Here is a 21,821-nt window from a genome sequence, read left to right as displayed (position 1 = left end):
ATTAGGCATCAGTTTCTACATTTATAAATGTAGTGATTGTATCTACTTTTTTACAAGGGCTTAAGCAATTAAAACGAGTTGTATTTGCCATGCACATTGATATCCTTCAATTTACTTATGGGCAACTACTCTATTTTCTTTTCCTTCACGTTCCTTGTTTACTCCTGTGACAATAAGTGAGCGCTCTACAGTGAACATCACAAATGAATTTGATAAAAATATCTAGAGCCACAGGCAGCAAAAACTGTAAATGGATGCCCTCTATCTTTTTGGTAGAAATGAAATTTCCACGTTTAAACATGCAACACAGCTGTGCATTGCACTTTGTAATTGGTGGAGATGTCTTGATTTGGCATAATACTTAATACACGTTTGTGTAGCGCTCAATATGTAACTGTAGTTCCAGCTTTGGATTTCTTGCTTTCCCACTGTTTTCCTTCTAAAAACTTCACTGCTTTATCTAGTCATCAGATTTCTGACGTGTTTACTGCTGTTACCACTTCTTAACAGGATTTGTTTGTACTGATGAAGCTTCAGAACTATGGAAGCTAGTGAGGGAAAGTTAGTTTTCATTTTTCTTTCTTGTAGTTTCAGTACTACTGAAGTTTCCTAACTTAGGAGTTATATCTTTTCTCTCACTCTCTTTTTGACTTAAGTGTCTTTTAACAGAAGCTTTCTCCCACCTGATTTTAAACACATAAATGCTACCATCCACATCACTAGTCTCCTCCCCATCCTATGATCCTGAAAGACATCTGGAGAACCAGAAAAACATTCAAAAGACAGGGGATAACATAGTTCCAAATGTGATCTTCAAACTAGGTAACACTGGTTTGTTTGGATTTTTAAAATTCTACTCTACACATTAATTCCCTATTAATATAACAGTGGTATTGTAACTTCCTGCAATAGCACGCATCTCAAAGCCTTAGCATGTTTCCTGTTACTTTCTTGACAGGTTGATGGGATCCTGGCTCTCATAAACTACTTCCTGATGCTTCCGCTGGAATGTAGAGGTTTCATTGCTGCTCTTTTTTCCTACCTGTGGCATGGAAGTCTTAAGGCTGTCACTACTGTATTTCTCTTAAGTCCTAACAGAATGGTCACTATTTTACTGTAATGTTTTGAGACAACTGAATTATTGTCTTTGGCTCTGATATCACTTTGTGCTTGTGACTTTCTGGACTACTATAGCTTGTTTGTTATGTTTCAGTTGTCTCCCTGAAGCCCACAGAAAACAATAGATGAGGTAAAAACCAGCAAGAACCTAATTCAGTATTCTTAAGACTTGGTTTTGCTGTTGTCTACTTTATCATTCAGTCATATGCAATCTTGACATGGAGTACACTATGAAGAGAAGTACAAGCAGTCACTACTGGATCATTTCCTTTTCTTTATCCTACAGCTTCAGAAGACTCTCTTACTTTGGATTTGTATCTCGCTACCTTTACAGGAGTTCCTAATCCATTTCTACAGTTCTTCTTAGCCTAACATAAGGGAGAGATTACTTAAAGGCACACGAAGATTCTCAGCTGTCACAAAATTCAAGGTAAGGTTTTTGTTTGTTTTTACAGTTCAGTATTGCTCAACCATACTGTACTACAATTCTACTTTTGTACATAGAAAGGCATGTAATCAATCTTGTTTATCACTTGACCACTGTTGTAGGTGCCCATCTATGACATAAAAGGCATGCACTGGCATTTTGGGGAACATTGTTGCAATCAGGTTGATTACTTACCATGTAAAATAACATCACTGTGGAAAGGGGTAGGAGTTTCTACTAAAGGAGCCTGCTCCTCACACCCTTTGGGCTTTGACCTACGCAGCTTTGCCTCAGGATTTGGCTGTACCATCAAGGGATCAAGACGTTTCTTCCTCTGCTTCTTCTCTAGAAGAGCTCTCTGTGAAATAAAGAAAAAGCATGAAGTAAGGATAAATAACCACATCCAGAGAGGCAGAGACCATGCCCCAGCCATTGGCAATGACATGTCACTGATCAGAATCTCCAATAAACCCGAAATCCTCTTGTAATCTCTTAGGAAAATCCTAGACACAGGTATCACTGTGTCTTTGGAGTGAGACATTGCCTTTAACTCTCCATCAGTGGTTGATGGGTGTTATGGACACTTGCTTATTTTCTGATCTATCCTGAGACCATCAGCAGGTTATTTTACCTCCTTTCATCTAAACTGCAGCAATCCTTAATATAAATAGACAAATTCAGCAGTCATTTATAATCCAATATGAAACAGGACTTGCAAAGGAAAAGGTTTTTGTCTCAAAAGCTATCTTACAGGGAGAACTCAAAACAAATAGTTCCCAGAAACCAATGTTGAGAGATTAGACTTAAGATGGGGGGGGGGGGGGGGGGGCAGAATTTAAAAAATTACAGTCATTAAAATAGGACTGATCCAGTAAAAGGAAAATTGATCTACCTTGCAAAATTTTTCTATGTAATTCAGGATTGAAAGGAAAGAATGGTAAATCCAAATGTTAAAAAATAAAACATTGATTTTTCCAAGATACATATACATTTGATGTTTATGATTTCCTGCTAAATGAGAACAGAAACAACTTCTAGACTTAAATCAAGGCAAATGGGGACATTGCACCATTTTAAAGACAGCCACACTTAATCCTTAAAAGTTAAGGTGATGCATGAAGAAGAAGGAAAAATCATATTCTAATATTCTGTAATGCACCACTATACAAATGATGTGCAAGGCCCTTGCCATAGATGCAGTTTATCCATGCCTGCTTCTTAGGTGCCTGAACACCCCCTGAAAGTTGTTCTTGATCATAGAAGCCCTTTCTCCATCAAATTCTTTTCAGTCCCCAAGGATCCATCAGACAAACAGTACCAACAATTCAATCCACTTCAGACAGATGTCTTTGGAACCCTTTCCTCTCCTGTTATGTTTTTTTCTTTCTCTTGTTGGTCCTTTCCTACCCTATTAGGCTTTTTATCTCAAGTGAGGTTAGTTTCTCAGGCAACCTCTCCTTGAGGAATTCCAACACAACTCAGCCCTTGGTAATTTAGTCTTTCTGCTTTTTAAGCACTTGTCAAAAAACCCAAACCAAACCAAACACCCACCCCCAAAACGCCACACCCCCTCCAAACCCCACAACCAACCCCTCCCCCAAAAACACCCCTCCCAACCCCAAAAACAACAAAAAACCCAAACCAAAACAACCTTTTTAATTTAAACTCATAATTACACTTTGAAGTCTGGATACAGGTAGTATTGTAATACTGCAGTATTGTACAGGTAGTGCAGTAATACTGCAGAATTATTTGCAAGGATTGTCCTGCAGGGCAAAAATTACATAGAATTCCAAAGACATTATCACATTGGTCTAGAAAAAGAAAAGAAAAATAAGCAGAAGTCAAATTCTTAGAAAATTATAATTACAGATAAAATTTGTGTTCTAGAGAGGTAGTCAGACCCTCCAGAAGAATTTACATTGGTTTGTGCTCTTTGTTTGTTTTTTAAATTAATGCTGAAGTAAAAAATTTCATGATAGTTTATAAATCTCTAGTAGTTTACATAAAAGGAGAGAGGGAAAACAAGAATCAAAACATTATACTCGGAATAAGGATTTGAGAAGAATTGTTACCAAGGTTTCTCTACCTGACAAATAGACTGACAAGAAAAAAATAAAACAGACACATCCTAAAGGCAGTAAGAAAGTACACAGCTACTGCTAGAATGGGAAATTGAATTTGGGATCACTATAGGATATAACAACTTTAAGAGCAACTTAACTGATTATTCTATTAGATGAGCTTTTTTAAATATTTCATTGCTCACCAGTCTAAACAATTTTTTTTTCTTATTATAATAAATTGTTTCATCAAAGAGTTTCTAGGACTCACCAATCCATTGGGATCACATTGGTTTATATTGCAACCTACTTTACTGCTGATAGATGTGACCGACCTTCTTGCAAGAACTTCAGGATAATCAAAGTGACAAAACTTGATAGTAATTTAATTTGTTTTAAAAAGGCTTCTCTCTACCACTTTGCTTACTGAGATGGAAAAAATCTACAAGCCCACTGACAGGACAGATAGTAGCAGTTCATTTTCTCTACATAAGGTGGCAGACCACCCTTACTTTCAGTACTATGTATCCTCACTCCACTAAGATGAAGTAGAAGAAAGGAGACCGTATTTTGTTTCATTTTGTCTATTAACTAGTCTTTTCCTCCAGCTCTGTGTTATAGTAAAAACTGATATAATATTACAACGAAAAATTTAGATAGTTCATGAACAGGACACCAGAACACATAATCCATTAGATAAATAACAGATACAGATTATCATGATTTGTTCAGGATTATTTAATACACAGAGTTCACAAACTTTCAGAGACATTTTCTTTGCACCACAGAAAAGCATAACATCAGAATACAGGATGATTAAAGGATCACAAACCACCAACTCTGGTTCTAATGAGTTTCCAACAAGCTAAGAAGTCAGATGTGTCAAATGAATATATCATAGCAGACTAATAAGAAAACTAGTTTAGTATTCTTTCTACAACTGTGACAAACAGGAAGATGGTACACAGAAAGGTTCCAAGCACTCCACCCTTGAAGGTGCAATACCATACTAATTATTTGGCACAGCCCTACCTTAGTAGGCCATGCAGGATGGACCCTAGCTCTGAAACACCCTCTCCACTCTTCCAGCTCCTCCTCAGTTCATGCTGAGGCAGCAGTGACAATGCTAGCGATGATGGCATTAATGAAACTTCATGTCAAGAGTAAGTACCATCTCAGGTACATTCAGAAATATGCCTTCAGCTTCACGCTCTCCACCCACAGGGAGATGGCAATATTGCACTTAGAGCTGCAGGTGCCTCAGAAGACACAGGAACACCTTCTACTGCTGGGGAAGTAAGCACTGCGGGAGCAGCCACCCAATCGCTCCCCAAGGAAAAGGCAGTAGTCTAGATAAAATCATCCTGGCAGGCAGAGCTGGCCCACAGATGGAACTTGATGTCAAGCATTATTATAAATAATATTTTACTGAAATGACAGTGTTTCCAAACCCATCATAAAGATGGATGACAGGCATATGTCTTTGCTGTGGCAAATGCTTATTCCAGATTCTCTGTATGGCCAAAAGTTCTAAACATGATCCTGCTGGATTAAAACTTTTTACATTTTTTATCCCAATTCCTATAAATGTTTAGGACAAATTAATCCAGCGGGGCATCAGCTACAACCAGCAATGAGTCCATCATGTCTGATAGTGATCTCCTATTGACCTCTATTTCTTCAGAAGGCACAGTACTATTCATGTAAAAGTTAAAAGCAGACTTTAAAAGTTAACATTCAAACCTAAACATACAATCCTAAATTAAAGAGTGTTAGCATTTCTCAACAAATCTCATTTGCAAGGAGGCAGGGTGGTGTTAAAATGTATTGTAGTGAAATTTTCTAGCTGTTGGTTTTACAGATGATTGCAATCTCAACCAAACCCAAGAAATCCCGAAACAAAATTGCAGAAGGGTGCGAGTTCTTTAAACTCACCTCTTCATGACTCAACTGACAGCTGCTCTGAGGGAATTCCACCCAGCCCAACAGCTTTGTTTTGGTGGAACAGCAACGCATCCCCATGGCAAGGTCTGAAACTAGGCATACATTGACCATAGCGCCTAGCGCTAGGAGCCAGTGATTACTACCAGCTTATGACCCAAGACAACAGTCCTAAAACAGACACTGAGGTTCATCGCCAAGCAGTCAGACCATCCTTAGTTTTGGAACTTCTTACTATGTGGCATTTGGCACTAAATGCTCTTTTACTGATTACTTGAACTAATGTGGGGTTTTTTTTTTTGGGGGGGGGGGGGGGGGGTTGGGTTTGGTTTGGGTTTTTTTTTTCCCCAAAAACAAGTGTTACTGGATAGCCTACGGGTAAAAGGATTATCCTAACTTCCACAAATATGACCAAAGCTAAATTTTACTCCTTGACTCTGAAGTGTTTTAGATAAGCGCCTATATACACACAGATAAAGCTGGTAATAAATCCACCGTCTGAAGTCAAAGCTAAGCAAACTCAGACTAGAAATAATGAACAAGTTCTGGTAAAGAGGGTTATTAACTGCTGCAACAGTTCCTTGAAGACTGTTATGTCTGGATTTAAAGATCCTCAGCTGAGAGAGTGCTTTTCTAAAAAACATACTTTAATTTGAACACAGATTAATTTATTGCAAGACAATGATTTGTGGTCCCTGTGAAATGGCCAGCTAGAGAATCATAATAATCTCACATCTTCTAATCTATTTATAAGCATTTAAAATTTCACAGAGGAAGAATATTAAGGATGGATACTTTCTTGCTTTGAAGAATATGGTGATGTAAGCATCCAGCAAACAGCATTTTAAAAATTGAGACCTACAACCTAGCATTTGACAAATGCCTGGCTGTATATTTTCTCTGTAGGAAACAAAAAAAAGTCAAAAGATGCTGGAAATATTTCTCCACAGCGGTGTTAAGGAGATTTTTCAATAGCTCAGGGAAACTTTTTCTTTTCCTTTGATGCTTAAAATGGATAACTCCCTGCAGTCTTCCTCTCTTTTGATTAATTCCTGCATTGTGGTGACTCAATCCCAATGAAATGAGAGGATATATGAAAAATAAATGTATCAAAGCAATTAAGCCTACAAGCCATAGCAAGGTTGACTTACACTAACGAAAGCCATGAAAATCTTTAAAGAAAAATGTTAGCAATGAGTTCTTGTTTGTATTCTTCAGACCAAGCATTTTTAGCACTTCAGCCCCATTTCTCAAGTCTCTAGATGGCTAACATTTGTTTTCCTATACTTATTTTTACCAGCTTCAGCACTATCATTTACCTGATTCTCTAGTTTCAGCTGTCGTAGCTTCATGCTTTCATCCTCAAAGATGCTGGAAAAGAGAAAGAAACAAATTAATTATTGCTAGCAAATAATTTGCATTATAAGAGCACAGGATATTCACAGACTACGACTTCACCGTCAAGACTTTAAAACAACTGTAAGATATAACTTCTATCCCGTGAGAAGACCAAGTTACAAGGCATTAAAAAACAAAACATACTTCATATTCTGCCATAAATAGGACCAAATGGTAATTTAATCACCTTAGTAAACTGTTCTGAAAACATTTTGTAAGCAAAAAAGGCTTTGTTACCGATGGACGGATTATGAGCCACTATTGAGGTGGGCTATGAGACAATTCATATCCGAAGGCTTAGCACAGTTCAAACCAATTCAGTAAAGTCCCTGTTCCTTCATAAAATACTCAATTCCAAATTAACTCAGAATTTCAGGTTTTATCTTGGAGTCAAACCTACACCATTTTCTCCTCCTGCCAGACTTCCCAGAACTACTGTTAATACCTGAGAGAATCTGTATTTACAACAGCTGATATTAATTCCTAGAGAAGAAAAAATCATTATTTCACTATTTAAGTGTTTTATAGATAACTTTCATAAGAACTTTAGTTTTTCATTCTAAGTTGTGTTCCATATAGACAGCCCATTTCGTTTTGCACGATAATGAATTATTACATAAAGTGCAATTTAGAGCAGTTATACACAGCTTTGACAAAGACCTCTCTGGAAGTGAGAAAGCATCAGGAAGAAGACACTTAATACAAGAAACAGACAAACATTATATATTTTATTGATGGCAGGCAGAAAAGCAGGGCTAACCGAAATTTCCATTTAAACAGGAAATTCTCTGTCTGGTCTAGGTATGCAGAAATGTCCAATGACATGAAGTCACAAGCTGGCAGACAGTGCTGAATATAACCCTAACAAGGAAAACTGGAGAGATGGAGAGAGGTGGGGGTGGGGTTTCTGCAAAACACATGCTGTGGAAATTGGATCACAGCATGTCGAGCTGACAAGAGGAGAAAGGGCTCAGAGTCCCCTTAACCCCTAGTAAATCCACATTTGACTCAACTTCCAGGCAAGCAGACAACAACAGACCACCCTAGCCAACACAGGCCCTGTTCTGGAAGGCTAAAATGTGTAAGAAAAAAGTTTTGTATACACATATCAAATATAACAGTTTATATACTCTAAAGTTGATGCTTACTGCCCAACTAATAGTACTTTAAAACAAGTTACCACTGCCATTGTTTTTTTACTTTGCAGTTTTCTTATTTCTATAATTTTTTTGTAACGTATTTCAAATATCATCACGTAACAGGTAGAGGACCTTGAAAACACCTTGCTTCTAAAAACTGATGTTGCTCCTCACATAGACCAGAAATACGTAGCACCTTGGATTCAAAGGCAATGGAGGGCCTGGAAAAATTAATGTTTTTCTTGAAGAGGAATGGAAAGCTATCACGTGTCCCCACAGCAACAGTTACAGTAATACAGTTGTCTCCACCTGAAAACATCCACAATTTAAGAAAGAAACATGCAGAGACATATCTACTGAAGGCAGCAAGGTATACATTATCTGCCACATGAAACTTCAACATAACATTAAAATGTGACATGCTTTTTATTTAAAGCATAGGTGATAGAAAAGGCCATCTTTGGCAAAGTCTGAAAAATGCTTGAAAGCTCCAGTTAAAACATTCATGACCAAAAAAAAAAAAAGGGGGGGGGAATATTCATATTCATATGCCTACTGACTTAAGAAAGAGATTACATTTGTTAACTGCAGTCAAGAGTTTGTTCTAAAGCAATATATGTAGCTCTGGTCAATATTACATTTACGGACACATTCTTATATCATTAAAAAGAACTACAAAGATGTCCTGTGTAGATACAAACTACTGTCTGTGGTTTTGTTGCTTTTCCTAATAGAAAATGCATCCCCAACAATTTGAATCTCTTCTTCAGAAAATAAAAAGAAATAAAAACACTACCACATTTGGAAATAAGTTTCCAGATTTTCCTTTTTACCTGGAAGATAGAAAAATGCTGAAATATTAGGACTTGCATACACACCTTGCGGAAACCCTCAATAAAAATTATTTACTTTTTATTTTTAAATTATTGCCTACCCACACTGGAATAAAGTTACGTAATGTCAAAAGACAGGCCTGAAGACTGTTGGAACAGGACCATATCGCAGACTACACAATGCCTCACCTCCAACCACTTAACTGAGACTCAAACATGGTTGAAATACATAAAGACTCTAAGAGATCACAGAGCTTGATAAAGCAAAAAGATAACAAGAGTGTTCTCTTTTACAGTTTACTGCTAAACACAGACCAAAATCACCTCATAGCAGGCCACAACATGAAAGCTGCCATCAATCCTTCTCATTATAAAGTGCAAGGATTCACACAAGGAGCAAAATAAAAAGAAACAATTAAAGCCACAAGCACTGTGGCACTGTAAATAGCGCTAAAAGAAAAAATTTACACTATTTTTATTTACCCCTCCTGCAACCTTCCACCCAGCACTTGGTCATCATTAAAGTGTAAGAATAACCAGACAAAAAAGAGCTCCCCACACATACGCACCCTTCAAACTTTTTTCCACCCACCACAGCAGGGTTGGTGTATTACAGACCTTACAGGAAAAGGCTGTGCCAGTCACTCACTCCCACAGCTCACCACTAAGGAATGCAAGTAGTGTGCTAATACAGCTGCAGGCTTCAACCAGGAATCCTCCTTCAGATGGACTGACTACACAGACCAGTACATCTAAGTGCTCTTCGGACATGCCCATGCAAAACCACTATGCTCTTCGCTATGCTTTTCTATTTGAAGGGTTTACATGCAATAAGAGGAATTAAATATCCAGTAGGAAGAGGAAAAATAAGCAGCATTTGCATAGCTACAACACCACAGTTCAAAACGGGGAAAAAACCGGCAAAACCAACACGACCACCAAACCAGCCACCCATTTACCTTTGATAAATAAGAACTGAAAACATTCAAGTAGCCTGTCACCATCCTCCTCTTCCCAGCCGCTGCAGCAGAGCACACTATAGGAGACTCTGCCCACCGACTCCTCTGCCACATTTACCAGAACCCACTAGCTCTCCTACTAAAGCTGCATGACGGGTAACGGACTCATGCCACAGGGAAAGGAAAAATTACTCAGAATGTAACACAGAAGTAAAGACTAATGATTATCCAGGATACAGAATAAAAAAGAGAGTGGGAAACCAACTATTTAACAAAAACACTCAACTGAGAAGGTACAACAGCATGGCTGAATATGGGAGAAGACAGCAAAACATAAAGGGGTTCACAGATCCATTCCTCCTCACCGATCCATTTCCAAAGTCAACACAGAAGCAAAATGTTTTAGTTTTAACTGATACCACCTCAAATTACTGCTGAAATCAAAATTAGCCTTGTTTGCATATCATAAGCAGAAATTAAAGTGTTGTAACAGGAATATGAACAACAAATTTATTACAGATGTGTTTATTTGGTCTTCCCTAACCATTTTCAGAATATCAAACTAACTAACCACAACGAAGAGATAACTCACAAGTTATTTAACAGATGTTCATATATGCAATTAAAGCTTCATTTTTATGCAGTTTATTTTCATTTCTGTAAAAGGGCGTACTACATTTATTGACACTTCTTTCAGAACAGATGTATCATTTCTCAATAACACACTGCAATTTTGGAATTACAAACTATGTTGTAAAGCATACATACCGACAGGCAGAGTTAACACTCTTGTTTTCATTGCAACTTCTCTATGTTCCTGAATATACTATTCTTAAAAAATCCCAAATCGTTACATTCTAGGCACTTGGCAATAATTACCATTGAATCAGCCAAATACAAACTCACAGTACAATGCAAGTCTGAGAATAATGAAAAACCCTGATATTAAAGCAGGAGACCATAGAAAACAGGGCAAGAAAGAAATCCACCAGTCTGAAAATAGTCTTCCCATTCTGTCCGAGGTCCACACAAGAGAAAGGACTCTGAAGAACTGAAGAGGGTCCTGCAGAAAGCTGAACAAGTTGACCAAGGACTGGAAAATGTACCTCTTAGCAAGATTTGAATGCATCCTGCAGTTTATTCAAGAGAAAATTAATCAATACGCTCCACTGTATTCCATGGATTTGAGGCCACAAATGACTATTGATGAGAGAGGAGAAGACAATGAAGTCCAGTCATACATAACTGAAGCTAAACAAATTCAGACTGCAAATAAAATTTTTATTTAACACTGTGACTAATTAATCACTGGCATACATCATGGAGCTATGGATTTTCAACAGAAAACAACAGGTTTTAATCAAGGTTGAATATTATTATGCTAAAAACTGCTGTTAGGGAGTAAGGCTATGGTCCACCTCAGATTTCAGGCGTGGTTATCACAGATGGGAGAGCTAAGCATTCTGCTTTCAAGTTATACCAAGGGACCAATTAAGTCCCCTTTATATACTGACTGTTGAAGCTGTAAAGAGGCAAATAAAAGTTGCCTTTATTATGGACTAGTTTTGCAAGGAATTGACTGGTTGCAGCTGTGAGTGAGAGGCAACAAGCAGAGGAAGCAAGAAAAGCCACAGCAAGAGCAGCCTGTGGAGACAAAATGTTCTACATGATCCAGAATTCACTGGAAAGACAGATTTGAAATATGTTAAACAGAGGAAAAAAAAACCCCTCATGATAGTTTTTCCCACATTCAACAAAATAGGTAGATTCCTCATACGCCCACTACAGAAATACTCAGTTTTTCCTCCTGAACAAGCAATGGAGCAAGGCCTTGCAGATTTAAAAATTTCCCAGATAGCTAAAGCTATTCTGCAATTCAAGTAGTTACAGGTTTGATAAATAAAGAGTAAGGTTCTCTGGCCTCTTTTAAGCAGAAGGTCAGACTAGCTGACAGAAACAGATCCTGCCCCAACCTTAAAAGAAAATCTGACCCAAGAGAAGGAAAGATAGCTTGTTTTCACTGTTCTAAGCTTCTTTAGAGCATATATTAGCACTGTATATGCACTGAATCCTTGGTGAGGGAAATTCAGGAAGTATCACCTGTTTATGCACAGCTCTAGGGAAGGTACTAAAAATTCAGATACTCCGTAACTTGGCAGAGAGATTCAGGGAAAGTGTTCAGCAGAAACTTTTAGCTTACTTTGAAGTGGACTAGATTTTGAGTTTACTGCGCCTTATCACAAACAAGCTTGATATTTTATAACAGTCTGACACATAAATCCTTAACAAACACAATCTTTCAATATTGATGGGAATATGAACCTATACATTAACAATCAAGATCCTTAAATTATTAGCTGTTTCCATTGCTCTACTTCCTTTAAAGGAACTCCAAGGCACAATAAACTAACACCATTTTCATCCACAAGTGTCCCAGAATTCCCAACATCTTATGTTCCATTTCTCACTCCACAGAGGGCTGCTACCATCAGGAGTCTAACAAAGCTCACGTAACTCCTTTTTTCTTTGCAGGACAGTTTGTTAATGTGGTAGCAGCAGTTATGCCTCTGAGCAATACTCCCAGAGCTTAAGGATCAGGGAATGAGAAGAACGTGGCTTCTGGCACATATTTTTGTCCACTAGATTTTATTTTTAGATGTAGAAGCGCAAGTAAAAGCAACTTCAGTATGAAATGTGGAGTCAGCTAGTATGAAAGGGTTTTCACTCTTAACTCTCCAAAGAACTTTCCTAGGAATTGTTGTCCTCATCTGAACTACAGCTATAAAGGAAAACAGAAACTGTAGAAAAGAGATCATTTGAAGAAGGATTCTTATCTTTTTTAAAAGATATATTCCAAACAAAAATTGCAATACTTGCTCTGGAAACTGGATGAAGAATAAAATTTATCTTTAATGCACCTTCCAATCCACAAAAGGGAGGAGTCCCATCTGCTTTCCTTGCAACTGACACAATTGTAATTGTTCATTTCTGGGAAAATGCGTAACATAGCATCCACAGGAGTGAGGATTATCAAATTTTTCTGCCTTCCCCAAGGCAGAAGAGTGGGGGTTTTTGGCAAACACGGGATATTCTTTCCTTCATAATTAAATTAACTGCCAGTAAGTCTTCCAAGGTAAACTGGATCTGCTCCAAATCAGCCATAAAACGCCACACCCATTTCTAAGTGACACAGCTCAGTTTGCATCAACGTTTCAGTTATAAGTTATTTTCAAGCAGTTGATTATTTCAACAAGGGCAAGCTTTAGCCTCTGTCTGGCTTTTTTACAAAAAGAATCCTTTCTCCAGTGAAATCAGTTTTACCTTTGATTTCTTTCCCCACTCCAAGAAACATGCACAGATTTCTAATGCCAAGAGCATACTGTTTTGAGACAGGTTTCACAAAACTTCTTTGGTACGTTTTTCACCTGCTTAACATATTATGGGAACAATGACATGGCAATAGTGAACACTTAATTTTGGAAGCAATTCTGAATGAGTGAATATATTACCATGAATAAAGACTGTCTTGGATATGCTTTAATACACAAATTATGTTCCACATGATAAAGATTGAATAAGACTTACCTCAGAACATTTGAAAAGTATAAAATGAACTAATAAGAACAATAAAGTCAACTGTGAGACCAGGGTGGGGTGGGGGAAGCAGAAGGACAAGCATCTAGATCTGTATGTCCTACTCCACTTTAAAATACACCTGAATCCTTTAGGCATTGCATGTTCCTGTCAATAACTTGCAGCAACTGAATGATTTACAACTTACTAAAGAAGATCCTAAAGAAACACAAAGGCAAATTAGTCCTTTAAAACTTTGGCTTCTACCTACCTCTGAGTTTAAAAAATGGCACTTCACTATGAAATTATCAGGTACTTTAAAGTCACACGGACTAGAAGCATGCCAAAAGCACCCAAACCAAAACACCCCCCTCCCCACCCCAAACTGAAAAAGCTGGCGCTCTGAAGAATATATATATGGATATGTTTTGCCTTTATTGTGGCAAAACAGCTGCCCCAACAACTCAGAGCTATAGGAAAACTGTGCTGAAGAAAGGAATTAAAGAGAAAACAGTCCGAGATACACAAGTGCTACAGAAAAATCTTTTGTTATAAAACATGAACAGGTTAATAATTATTTTTGTTGGCTAAAACCAAGAAAGTGGTGAATTTAATCCAAACCTATCCTTGCAGCACCATGTTCTCCATACTTGCATAATGCAATAATGCCATTAAATGCACAATGCCCTAATAGTAAGTGAAGTGTACCTGAAAGTAACAGGCTGTTTGGGTTAAAACAGCTCAGCAAGAACACAGTACATTTGGCCTAAAGGAGTTCCTTTGAAAACGCATGCATTTTGAGGTGACTGCTCACATGCCAAATGTAACTAGGTGAATTGTGATGCAGTCTAGTCCTGACTGACTGCAGCAAAGTTAATGCAGAAAAGAGTATTTATCAGTCCAGGAGACACAAAATTCTTTTGTTTACAGTACTCGTTCCAGCGATTTTGTAAGGTAAAATGAAACGGTGTAGGCAAGGTGAAATGACCACTGAGAAGAATCACCCCTATCTTCAGTTTCAAAATGGTATCCATGGAAGCACAAAACCCTAGTATAAAATTATCATCTCACAAATGCAACAGGATACACTCTGCATTATTACATACCTACACAAACACATCTTGAAATAGGAAGAACTAATGTGGCAGGAGATTGTGAGGCGAACTAAAGAGGAACCTGCTAGTAAAGTAACAGAACATTGAGAAATGAAGATTCTGTGGGAAAAAAGTTGAATTATGGTGAAACAAAGAATAAAGCATATGCTGTCTGATGAGATTCCTTTTTCAGAAATGGATTGATACTGTCTTGGTGGACAACAAGTTGACCATGAGCCAGCAATGCACCCTCAAGGCAAAGGTGGCTAACAGCATCCTGGGCTGCATTAGGAAAAGCACTGCCAGCAGGTCAAGGGAGGTGACCCTACCTCTCTGCTCAGCACTGGTGAAGCCGCACATGATTTGCTGTGTCCAGTTCTGGGCTCCTCGGCGCAAGAAAGATACAGACATACTGGAGCAAGTCCATCAAAGGGCCACAAAGATGATTAAGGGACTAGAGTATCTTTCACATAAGGTAAGGCTGAGAGAACTGGGATGGTTCAGCCTGGAGAAGCAAAGGCTCAGAGGGGATCTTATCCATGTGTATGGATGGGAGGGTGTAAAGGAGATAAAGCCAGTAGTGCCTACTGACAGGGCAAGAGGCAACGGACACAACCTAAACCACATGAAATTCTATGCAAATGCAAGAAAAAACTTCTACTGAGAGAGTGGTCAAACACTGGAACAGGTTGCCCAGGAAGGCTGTAGAGTCTCCGTCTTTGGAGATATTCAAAACCTGACTGGACATTGTCCTGTGCAACCTGCTCCAGCTGATCCTGCTTGAGCAGTGGGGTTGGACCAGATGATCTCAAGAAGCCTTTTTCAACCTCCATGATTCTGCGATTCTGTCTGTTTGGGTTCTGGAGATCACAAGATAAATGGAGATAGTTTAGAGCCCGAGTCCGAGAGAACAAACTGGATGACAATAAAGAATACAGGCTGTTACAAGAAAATGCAACAGGAACACAAGCATCATGAAAAGGTTAAATTCTGAGCTCAGAACTATTTTGACTACTGTACTGCTTAGTGTTTCATACGCCATTCAAAAACTAACTCACCAGATACCAAAGATTAGCTCCTCCTACTTGGAACAAGGGAACAGAGCAATGAAAATAAAGCAACACTCTCTGGACAGAAGCTAGTAGATCTTCTATCTGGACTATAAAGAAGAGCGCAAACAAAAGCCTGTGTCATTCTCTACTATACTATACTGGGAGAACAAAAAGTAGAATCTGGTTTTCGTTAGCCAGAAAAGTCTCAAGGAATTAATCACAGTGTGCCTAAAGTGAAAGGAGTATTCTTTTCCTGGAAGGAAGGCCAAGAGAAGCCAGAAATCCATGCAGGCCATGAACCATTAAAGCCATCACGGATGCTGGGAGGGTGGCACAGAGGAAGACAACCATAAGAATAAGAATATGCACAGAAGTTCATCTTTAAGTGTGTAGCCAAACAGAGGGGTTTAAACTGGGGGTTTATTACAGTATTTGTAAGAAAAGGGAAACAAGGAATCTCCTGCCAGGCACATTCCTTTGAGAGTTCACAGCTAGTGACTCCTTGAGTAAGGACTTTTCAGCTCTTACCCACCAATACAACTGCAAAATGCTGTGCTTCCAAAATTATGTTTATTCAGGTAAATTGAAAGAAACTGAGGTTTCTGCTAAGGAAAAGAAAGAGATATTTATTCCATAAGCAGAACACCAGCTTTCTATTTAATGTCCTTTCAACTACACACTCCAAAATCCCAGGGTCATTTCATTTATAGAAATTGCTCTACCAAGGAAAGAGCAAAGCAAGATCCATGGGGCCTTAGAATTCTGACTCCTATGATCTTCTGTTCATGAATTATTAAACCTTGCCTGTCACTTTTGTTGAGGTCATACCCCATTACAACATGAAACCAGTGAAATGTAAAGCTGTTGCTAGGAGAGAATAGCAACCAAGTCAGCAGTTAAATAACACACAGTATGCTTAAACCAGACTAGGTAACAAAACTCAAAGTTCCCCGAAAATAACTGTATCACACTTCATGCCACGAATTGCACTTGTTTTATAGTCTTTCAAACTCAAAATGGGGGAAGGAACATAAATTAAATTTTCTGAACTGACACTGTAGAACTGATAGTGGACTTTTAGTTGCAGTCCAGTTTTTTTTTTATTTTTAAAAGATTGAAAGGGGAAGCCATTAAACAGATAGAAACAGCAAAATCTAATTACCATCCCAAACTAGGTGACTCGGCAAGATACTGCTGCTAGACTTAGATTCTTGTTCTTTTTTTGCCTCAGATTTCACATAAGAATGCTAAATGGGAAAGGAGTGCAGAAGTGACCACAGACTTCTAAAACAATAACACAGGCAGTTAGAGTTCTAACACCCCACAGAATATATGTTTTAAACAACATTAGGAAGAAGGGTAAATGTTCTTGCAGTAGTCCAAGACAACAGTTCTAGGCATGTCAGCAAATCCACTTCAAAGAGAATTCATCCCATCACCCAATTACAACACAATCAAGTTTTATTTTGGATATCACCCAACTGTGCCTCAGTGACAAAAAAAGAGTCTGGAGCTATCCCAGTGCAAGTCTGGTTGCAGAAAGTTTTCACACATACAAAGTCATAATTATGTTGAAATCAGGGCACTTGTCCCTCCTACAGATGCCATACCGACAGTGGTTAAGAAAAAAAAAAAAAGCAGGAGAAGAGAAAAATAATGGTTGTGGTTGACCCATAAAGATGGGTCATCAGTAACCTAAATTCTAAATTGTAAGAGATGGGAGAACAACTTATTAGAAACTGAAGAGACAATTCAAACAAGGTTCAACTTTAAGACAATTCTTTCATTGTTCTAACAATTGCAGTTACCAAGTGCATTTCAAGTTGTATTTGGAAATTTTAGGGACAGATGTAACAGTGTTGCTACTTTTTCTCTCTTGCCACTGCTGTCTACACTATAGAAGTGAGGCGATTCCTTTTTCATTCACACCAAGCACAGCGGCACCAAATTGCAGTCGCAAAAGGTTTTCTTTTCTTTCTAAACCATACTCCTAGGAGTACATCTCAGCCACATTTATAAAATATTTACAGATTTATCTCATTTTGGACAGATTTCTTGGCTATAATGTTCAGACTTGAAAGGGATGAAGCAAACAAGATATTAAGCCAGTTCTCTTATCTAAGGATAAGATTTGCAGAATTATAAATCCTGGAATTTACAAAACAGTGCTTGTTAACTTCAAGAAGCTCACCCGTGGCCAAATAAAAATACCCAAGGACTAACAGAGATGCTGATAGGCTTTTAAAAGGAAATTTAAACTTCTCTGTCTTCTCTGAATTACAAGTATAGCTAAAATCATTAGCAAAGTATTTTGTCTTTTTTTCCCAAAATTATAATTTAGGTGCAATCTATACAAAACAGTCAAGCCCAGCAGCCACCAAGATTCCCAACAACCTCAACTACACTAAGGTTTTTCAAATATTGAAAGGGCTTTTGGCTGGACAACAATATATGAAATGACTTTTGAACCTTGTTCAGTCCATGGGCTCATAATCTTTTGAAAATTGAGCTTATTGACAATAGGCCCTCTTTCTTCATTAATTTTTGAAGACACTGAGGAAGTATCCCAGAGTTCCTAGGTTCACAGGCTGAAAACCACTGACTCGTGCATGTCTAGTCACCCAAGCATCCAAATTACGGGAGGGACCACTGTAGCTGACACCCAGTTTTGTAGTTTCTGTAGACTCAGTCAAGATTTTTGCACCTTGAAATGATGTTCTTTATACATGACATCTGCAAGTCAGAAGCTGAGACACGTTTGGAAGGCAGCATGTGGGAAGCTTTAAGTATTCCTGTATACTGTGTGATTAGTATGCAAAAAGCTGAAGTTCATCAGTCTCCCAGATTCTAAAATACATACTACTGTTAAAGAACCAAATTCCCTCCTCAATATTTTAGAAGTTTACAATAACTTAGAATTACGTTTATCTGAATGCTTCTACTGTATTCAACATTATTAATTTCATGTTAGGTCTCAAAACGGACTTTCCCAAATGAAGAGAGAAGGTATAGCACTTATCAAAACTATGAAACAGCACTATGAACCTTATCATTTTCTAAAGCATTAAGACAGTTGCGCCATATCTACTGGAAAGTCAATCAAACTTTAAAATGAACTTGAGTAATTTCAGTTGCAGCCACCTCAAATGGAAGATAGGTCAACACAACGCCATAGTTTCAAGGGACAGCCTGTTCAGAGATGGCCTAAAGCCAAGATCTCAGCTGTCTATCCATCACCAAGTATCCCAGAGCACATATACAAAACTGTATGCATTTATTTCTGACTTGTTCCCTTCACTTCTGTCCACCAGAAATAAAATACTTTTTACATCTTAATGTGTATTTTACATATTGCTCAATAGTAAAGGTATTCCACCTCAGGGGAAAAAAAAAAAAAAAAAAGCTGCCAGCTGGTTCCCAGGTACAGCTTTTTTAAACTTTACAGGTAGTATCTCCATTGCTATGAACTGCTAGTTATCGTGTATCACATTTACTTGTTCTATACAAACCACTGTTTGGACAACTGACAATTATTTTACCAAACAAGAGTTCTAATGACTACATTAGTGATTTATGGACAATTTTACTATTCTCTTCTTAGAAAAAGAAGATCCTTCTTAAGAATACAATCTTTTATCTTCCTGCAATTTATTATAGTGCTGCTGAACATTCTAAGTTCAGAGTCAGACCCCTAAAAATAATAGGCCTTAAGGCTCTATTTAAAAATTATGTACTTTCATTTAGGTTCATGTATTCTAGTCTTCTTCCTTTAACCATAGAGACTAAGAAAGTTAAGGAAATGGATTGTTTGTTTAATAAACTGGGGGTGGGAGGGAAACAGCTATCACATGAACTGACATTACTGTTAGGCTGTTTCTGTGAGGCCCCCAGAGAAGTATGCAAAACGAGTTTCTTAGCAGAAAGAAATTATACTAGTACAACTGTTATCAGAAAAGTAGCATCATTTCCCATAGCTTCAACTCTGTCAAACTTAAGTGTCTAATATCTATGCAAGGAAATTTATGTGTGTCTGGTCATTGGTTTTTCAAAAACTGTTTCCAGAATTGGTATACAAACCTCAGCCTTTAGAATCTGCGTAAAGAAGTCATCTTCTAATGTTTCACAGCATATCTGGTGGACCCAAGCAGTCACGGGACCCCTCCTAAGCCTATTGCCTCTTTTCACCCTCAAGTAAAATTACCAAGCGTATGTCATAAATAAATACTGTTTCTCCTCTACACTGTGTTCATTACAGCTCAACTACTAGAAGTTCAGGTTTCTCTCTTTACTTGCTTTTCCTTTCCCCATCCACCCATCAGAGGCACAAAAGATATTTTTTCCTGTGTTTTTACAATCACACTAATTCTGTCAAACCCCATTTTCGCTGCCTGCCTGTATCCTCACGTTTAGTTTCCAACAATTCCGGTTTTGAGCTATTCAAGTGCCACAAGCACAACCTCTTTCCAAGATCTCTTTTCCGACGTCCGCAGTCATTTTTCCTATTACATCAGTGATGTTACTTCAGTTATTCTTCCCTGCTTCTCGCAACGGCGTACCAAGCACGTTGCCATTATACCCCAAGAGCTTCACTAGGAACAAGAAGAGCAGAATAACACCGCAAAAAACGCTCCGCAGCAACGCCTAGAAACAACCCGAGGGGGCCGAGACCCCGCAAAACCAGTTTAGCCCGGGAGCATCGAGACGATGCACACCGGGGAACGAGGAAGCCTCAAGCACGCAGAGCGCGGCAGGGCGTTCCGCGGCTGTTACGAGGGCAGCGTTGCCTCAGCACCCGGCCGAGCGGAGCGGCGGGTGCGCCTACGGGCACGCTGTTAGCCGTTACCGGCTGCGGTGGCGGCGGACAGGCGCGACCGGCTCTGCCCGGCCCGGCACCGGCGGCGCCGGCCCGGGCGGGGCCGCCTCCCCGAAACCGCGCCCGCCCGCCCGTCGGGAGCGGAGCGGGAAACGCCGCCCCGGGCCGCACTCGCCGAGGCGCGGGGCCGGGCCCGAGGCAGCCCCGCAGCGCCCGGGCCGTGCGGTCCCGCCGCCCCTCACCTGCCGCCGGCGGGGCCGCCTCGGCCCCTCGCGCTCTCCATCTCCGGCCCCGCCGTTGCTACGGGGCCCCGGCCACCCCGCTACCCGTAGCGACGGAACTCGGCACTGAGGCGCGGCGCCATTGGCCGAAGGCGCAGCACGCCGCCCGCCCATTGGCCACCGCGCCCCTCCGCGGGGAGGGCCGAGCCCCGCACATGCGCGGGGCCAGGCCCGCGGAGCCCAGGCCCGCCCCCTCCCTTCCCGCCGCCGCCCCGGGGCTGGAGGAACCGCTCCCGGCAGGAGGCTGGCCGGTACGAAAGCTCTCTTCCGAGCCACCCCGCTCCCCCAGGACGCCCGGCCCGACGCACCCCCAGCCCCAAGAGAGCACCCCCCCGCGCCGTGGCGGCGTTTCCCAGGAGGACCAGCCAGCCGCAGCGCTGGGCTGTGGCGTAAATCACCTCCCCTCTTCGTCCTCGGAGGCGACGTCGTCTACTCGGACGTGTCTCTGCACCTACGAGAGTTAGGGCTGCCGCCGAGCCAGACGTCGGCCTGTCTCCCGGGGAGCTCGGGGCTCGCCTTCACCAGGATGTCGGCAGCGCTCAGCTTCCCCCTCTCCCGCAGGTATTGCATGAGACGAGGCCGCCGCCTCCAGGTAACCCTTACTCCGTACTCGTGCTCGGGAGTGTCGATAACCAGCACTGCTCCCGACTCCCCGCTCCCGCAGGGATCAATTCCGAATGCCAGATCTTTTTCTGGATGCCAGGCACGGTGGCTACTTGGCGGCAGAGCGCTGCTTCGTCTCCGGTTCCTTACGGAAGGCACTGGTGGAGTCTCCACATCTGGTGGACTCGAGACTTCTGGCTCCACAGGCAACAAAGGTGTTTCTCTACAGTTCTCCGGACTGTTCGCCTGGATGTTGGCCTTTGCTGCTGTCCCTTTCTTGGGCTGGCTGCGAGAGTGCTGTGTGTTCTTCCTCACACGATTCAGACAATCCGAGGGGTGGACTGCATATCCTTCTGGAGTCTCAAAAGTTAAAGGAGGAAATTTGCAGGCTATAGCTCTTCGGCAAGCTCCTCCTGCGTGAAGCAAGCCGTGGCTGGCATCCTGATTCTGGGGTTTGTGAGGACCACGATGCTTCTTCTGGCATGCTGTCAACACCACTGACTTAGCTGTTTCAAATTGTGGGCAC

General features: G+C 40.3%; 1 protein-coding gene across 4 annotated transcripts in view; it reads right to left on the bottom strand.

Annotated features, from left to right (window-relative positions):
• Positions 1–21,302, bottom strand: part of TULP3 (TUB like protein 3) — a 33,365-nt gene extending 12,063 nt beyond the window's left edge. The window contains exons 1-3 of one of the 4 annotated variants that reach the window (XM_052790024.1): positions 21,091–21,302; positions 6,870–6,921; positions 1,742–1,904 (exon numbers count right to left, since the gene is read on the bottom strand). In XM_052790024.1, coding sequence (XP_052645984.1) covers positions 1,742–1,904; positions 6,870–6,902 — 196 coding nt within the window. In that variant the 5' untranslated portion in view covers positions 6,903–6,921; positions 21,091–21,302. Of the gene's footprint in view, positions 1–1,741; positions 1,905–6,869; positions 6,922–20,002; positions 20,162–20,310; positions 20,444–20,653; positions 20,795–21,090 lie in introns of those variants that run through there. The other 3 variants (XM_052790023.1, XM_052790027.1, XM_052790025.1) reach the window with 3 other exon arrangements.
• Positions 21,303–21,821: the final 519 nt, after the last annotated feature.

This window comes from Harpia harpyja, chromosome 6, assembly GCF_026419915.1.
Source record: "Harpia harpyja isolate bHarHar1 chromosome 6, bHarHar1 primary haplotype, whole genome shotgun sequence".
Lineage (NCBI taxonomy): Eukaryota > Metazoa > Chordata > Aves > Accipitriformes > Accipitridae > Harpia > Harpia harpyja.
This window is presented reverse-complemented; position numbering and strand designations above follow the sequence as displayed.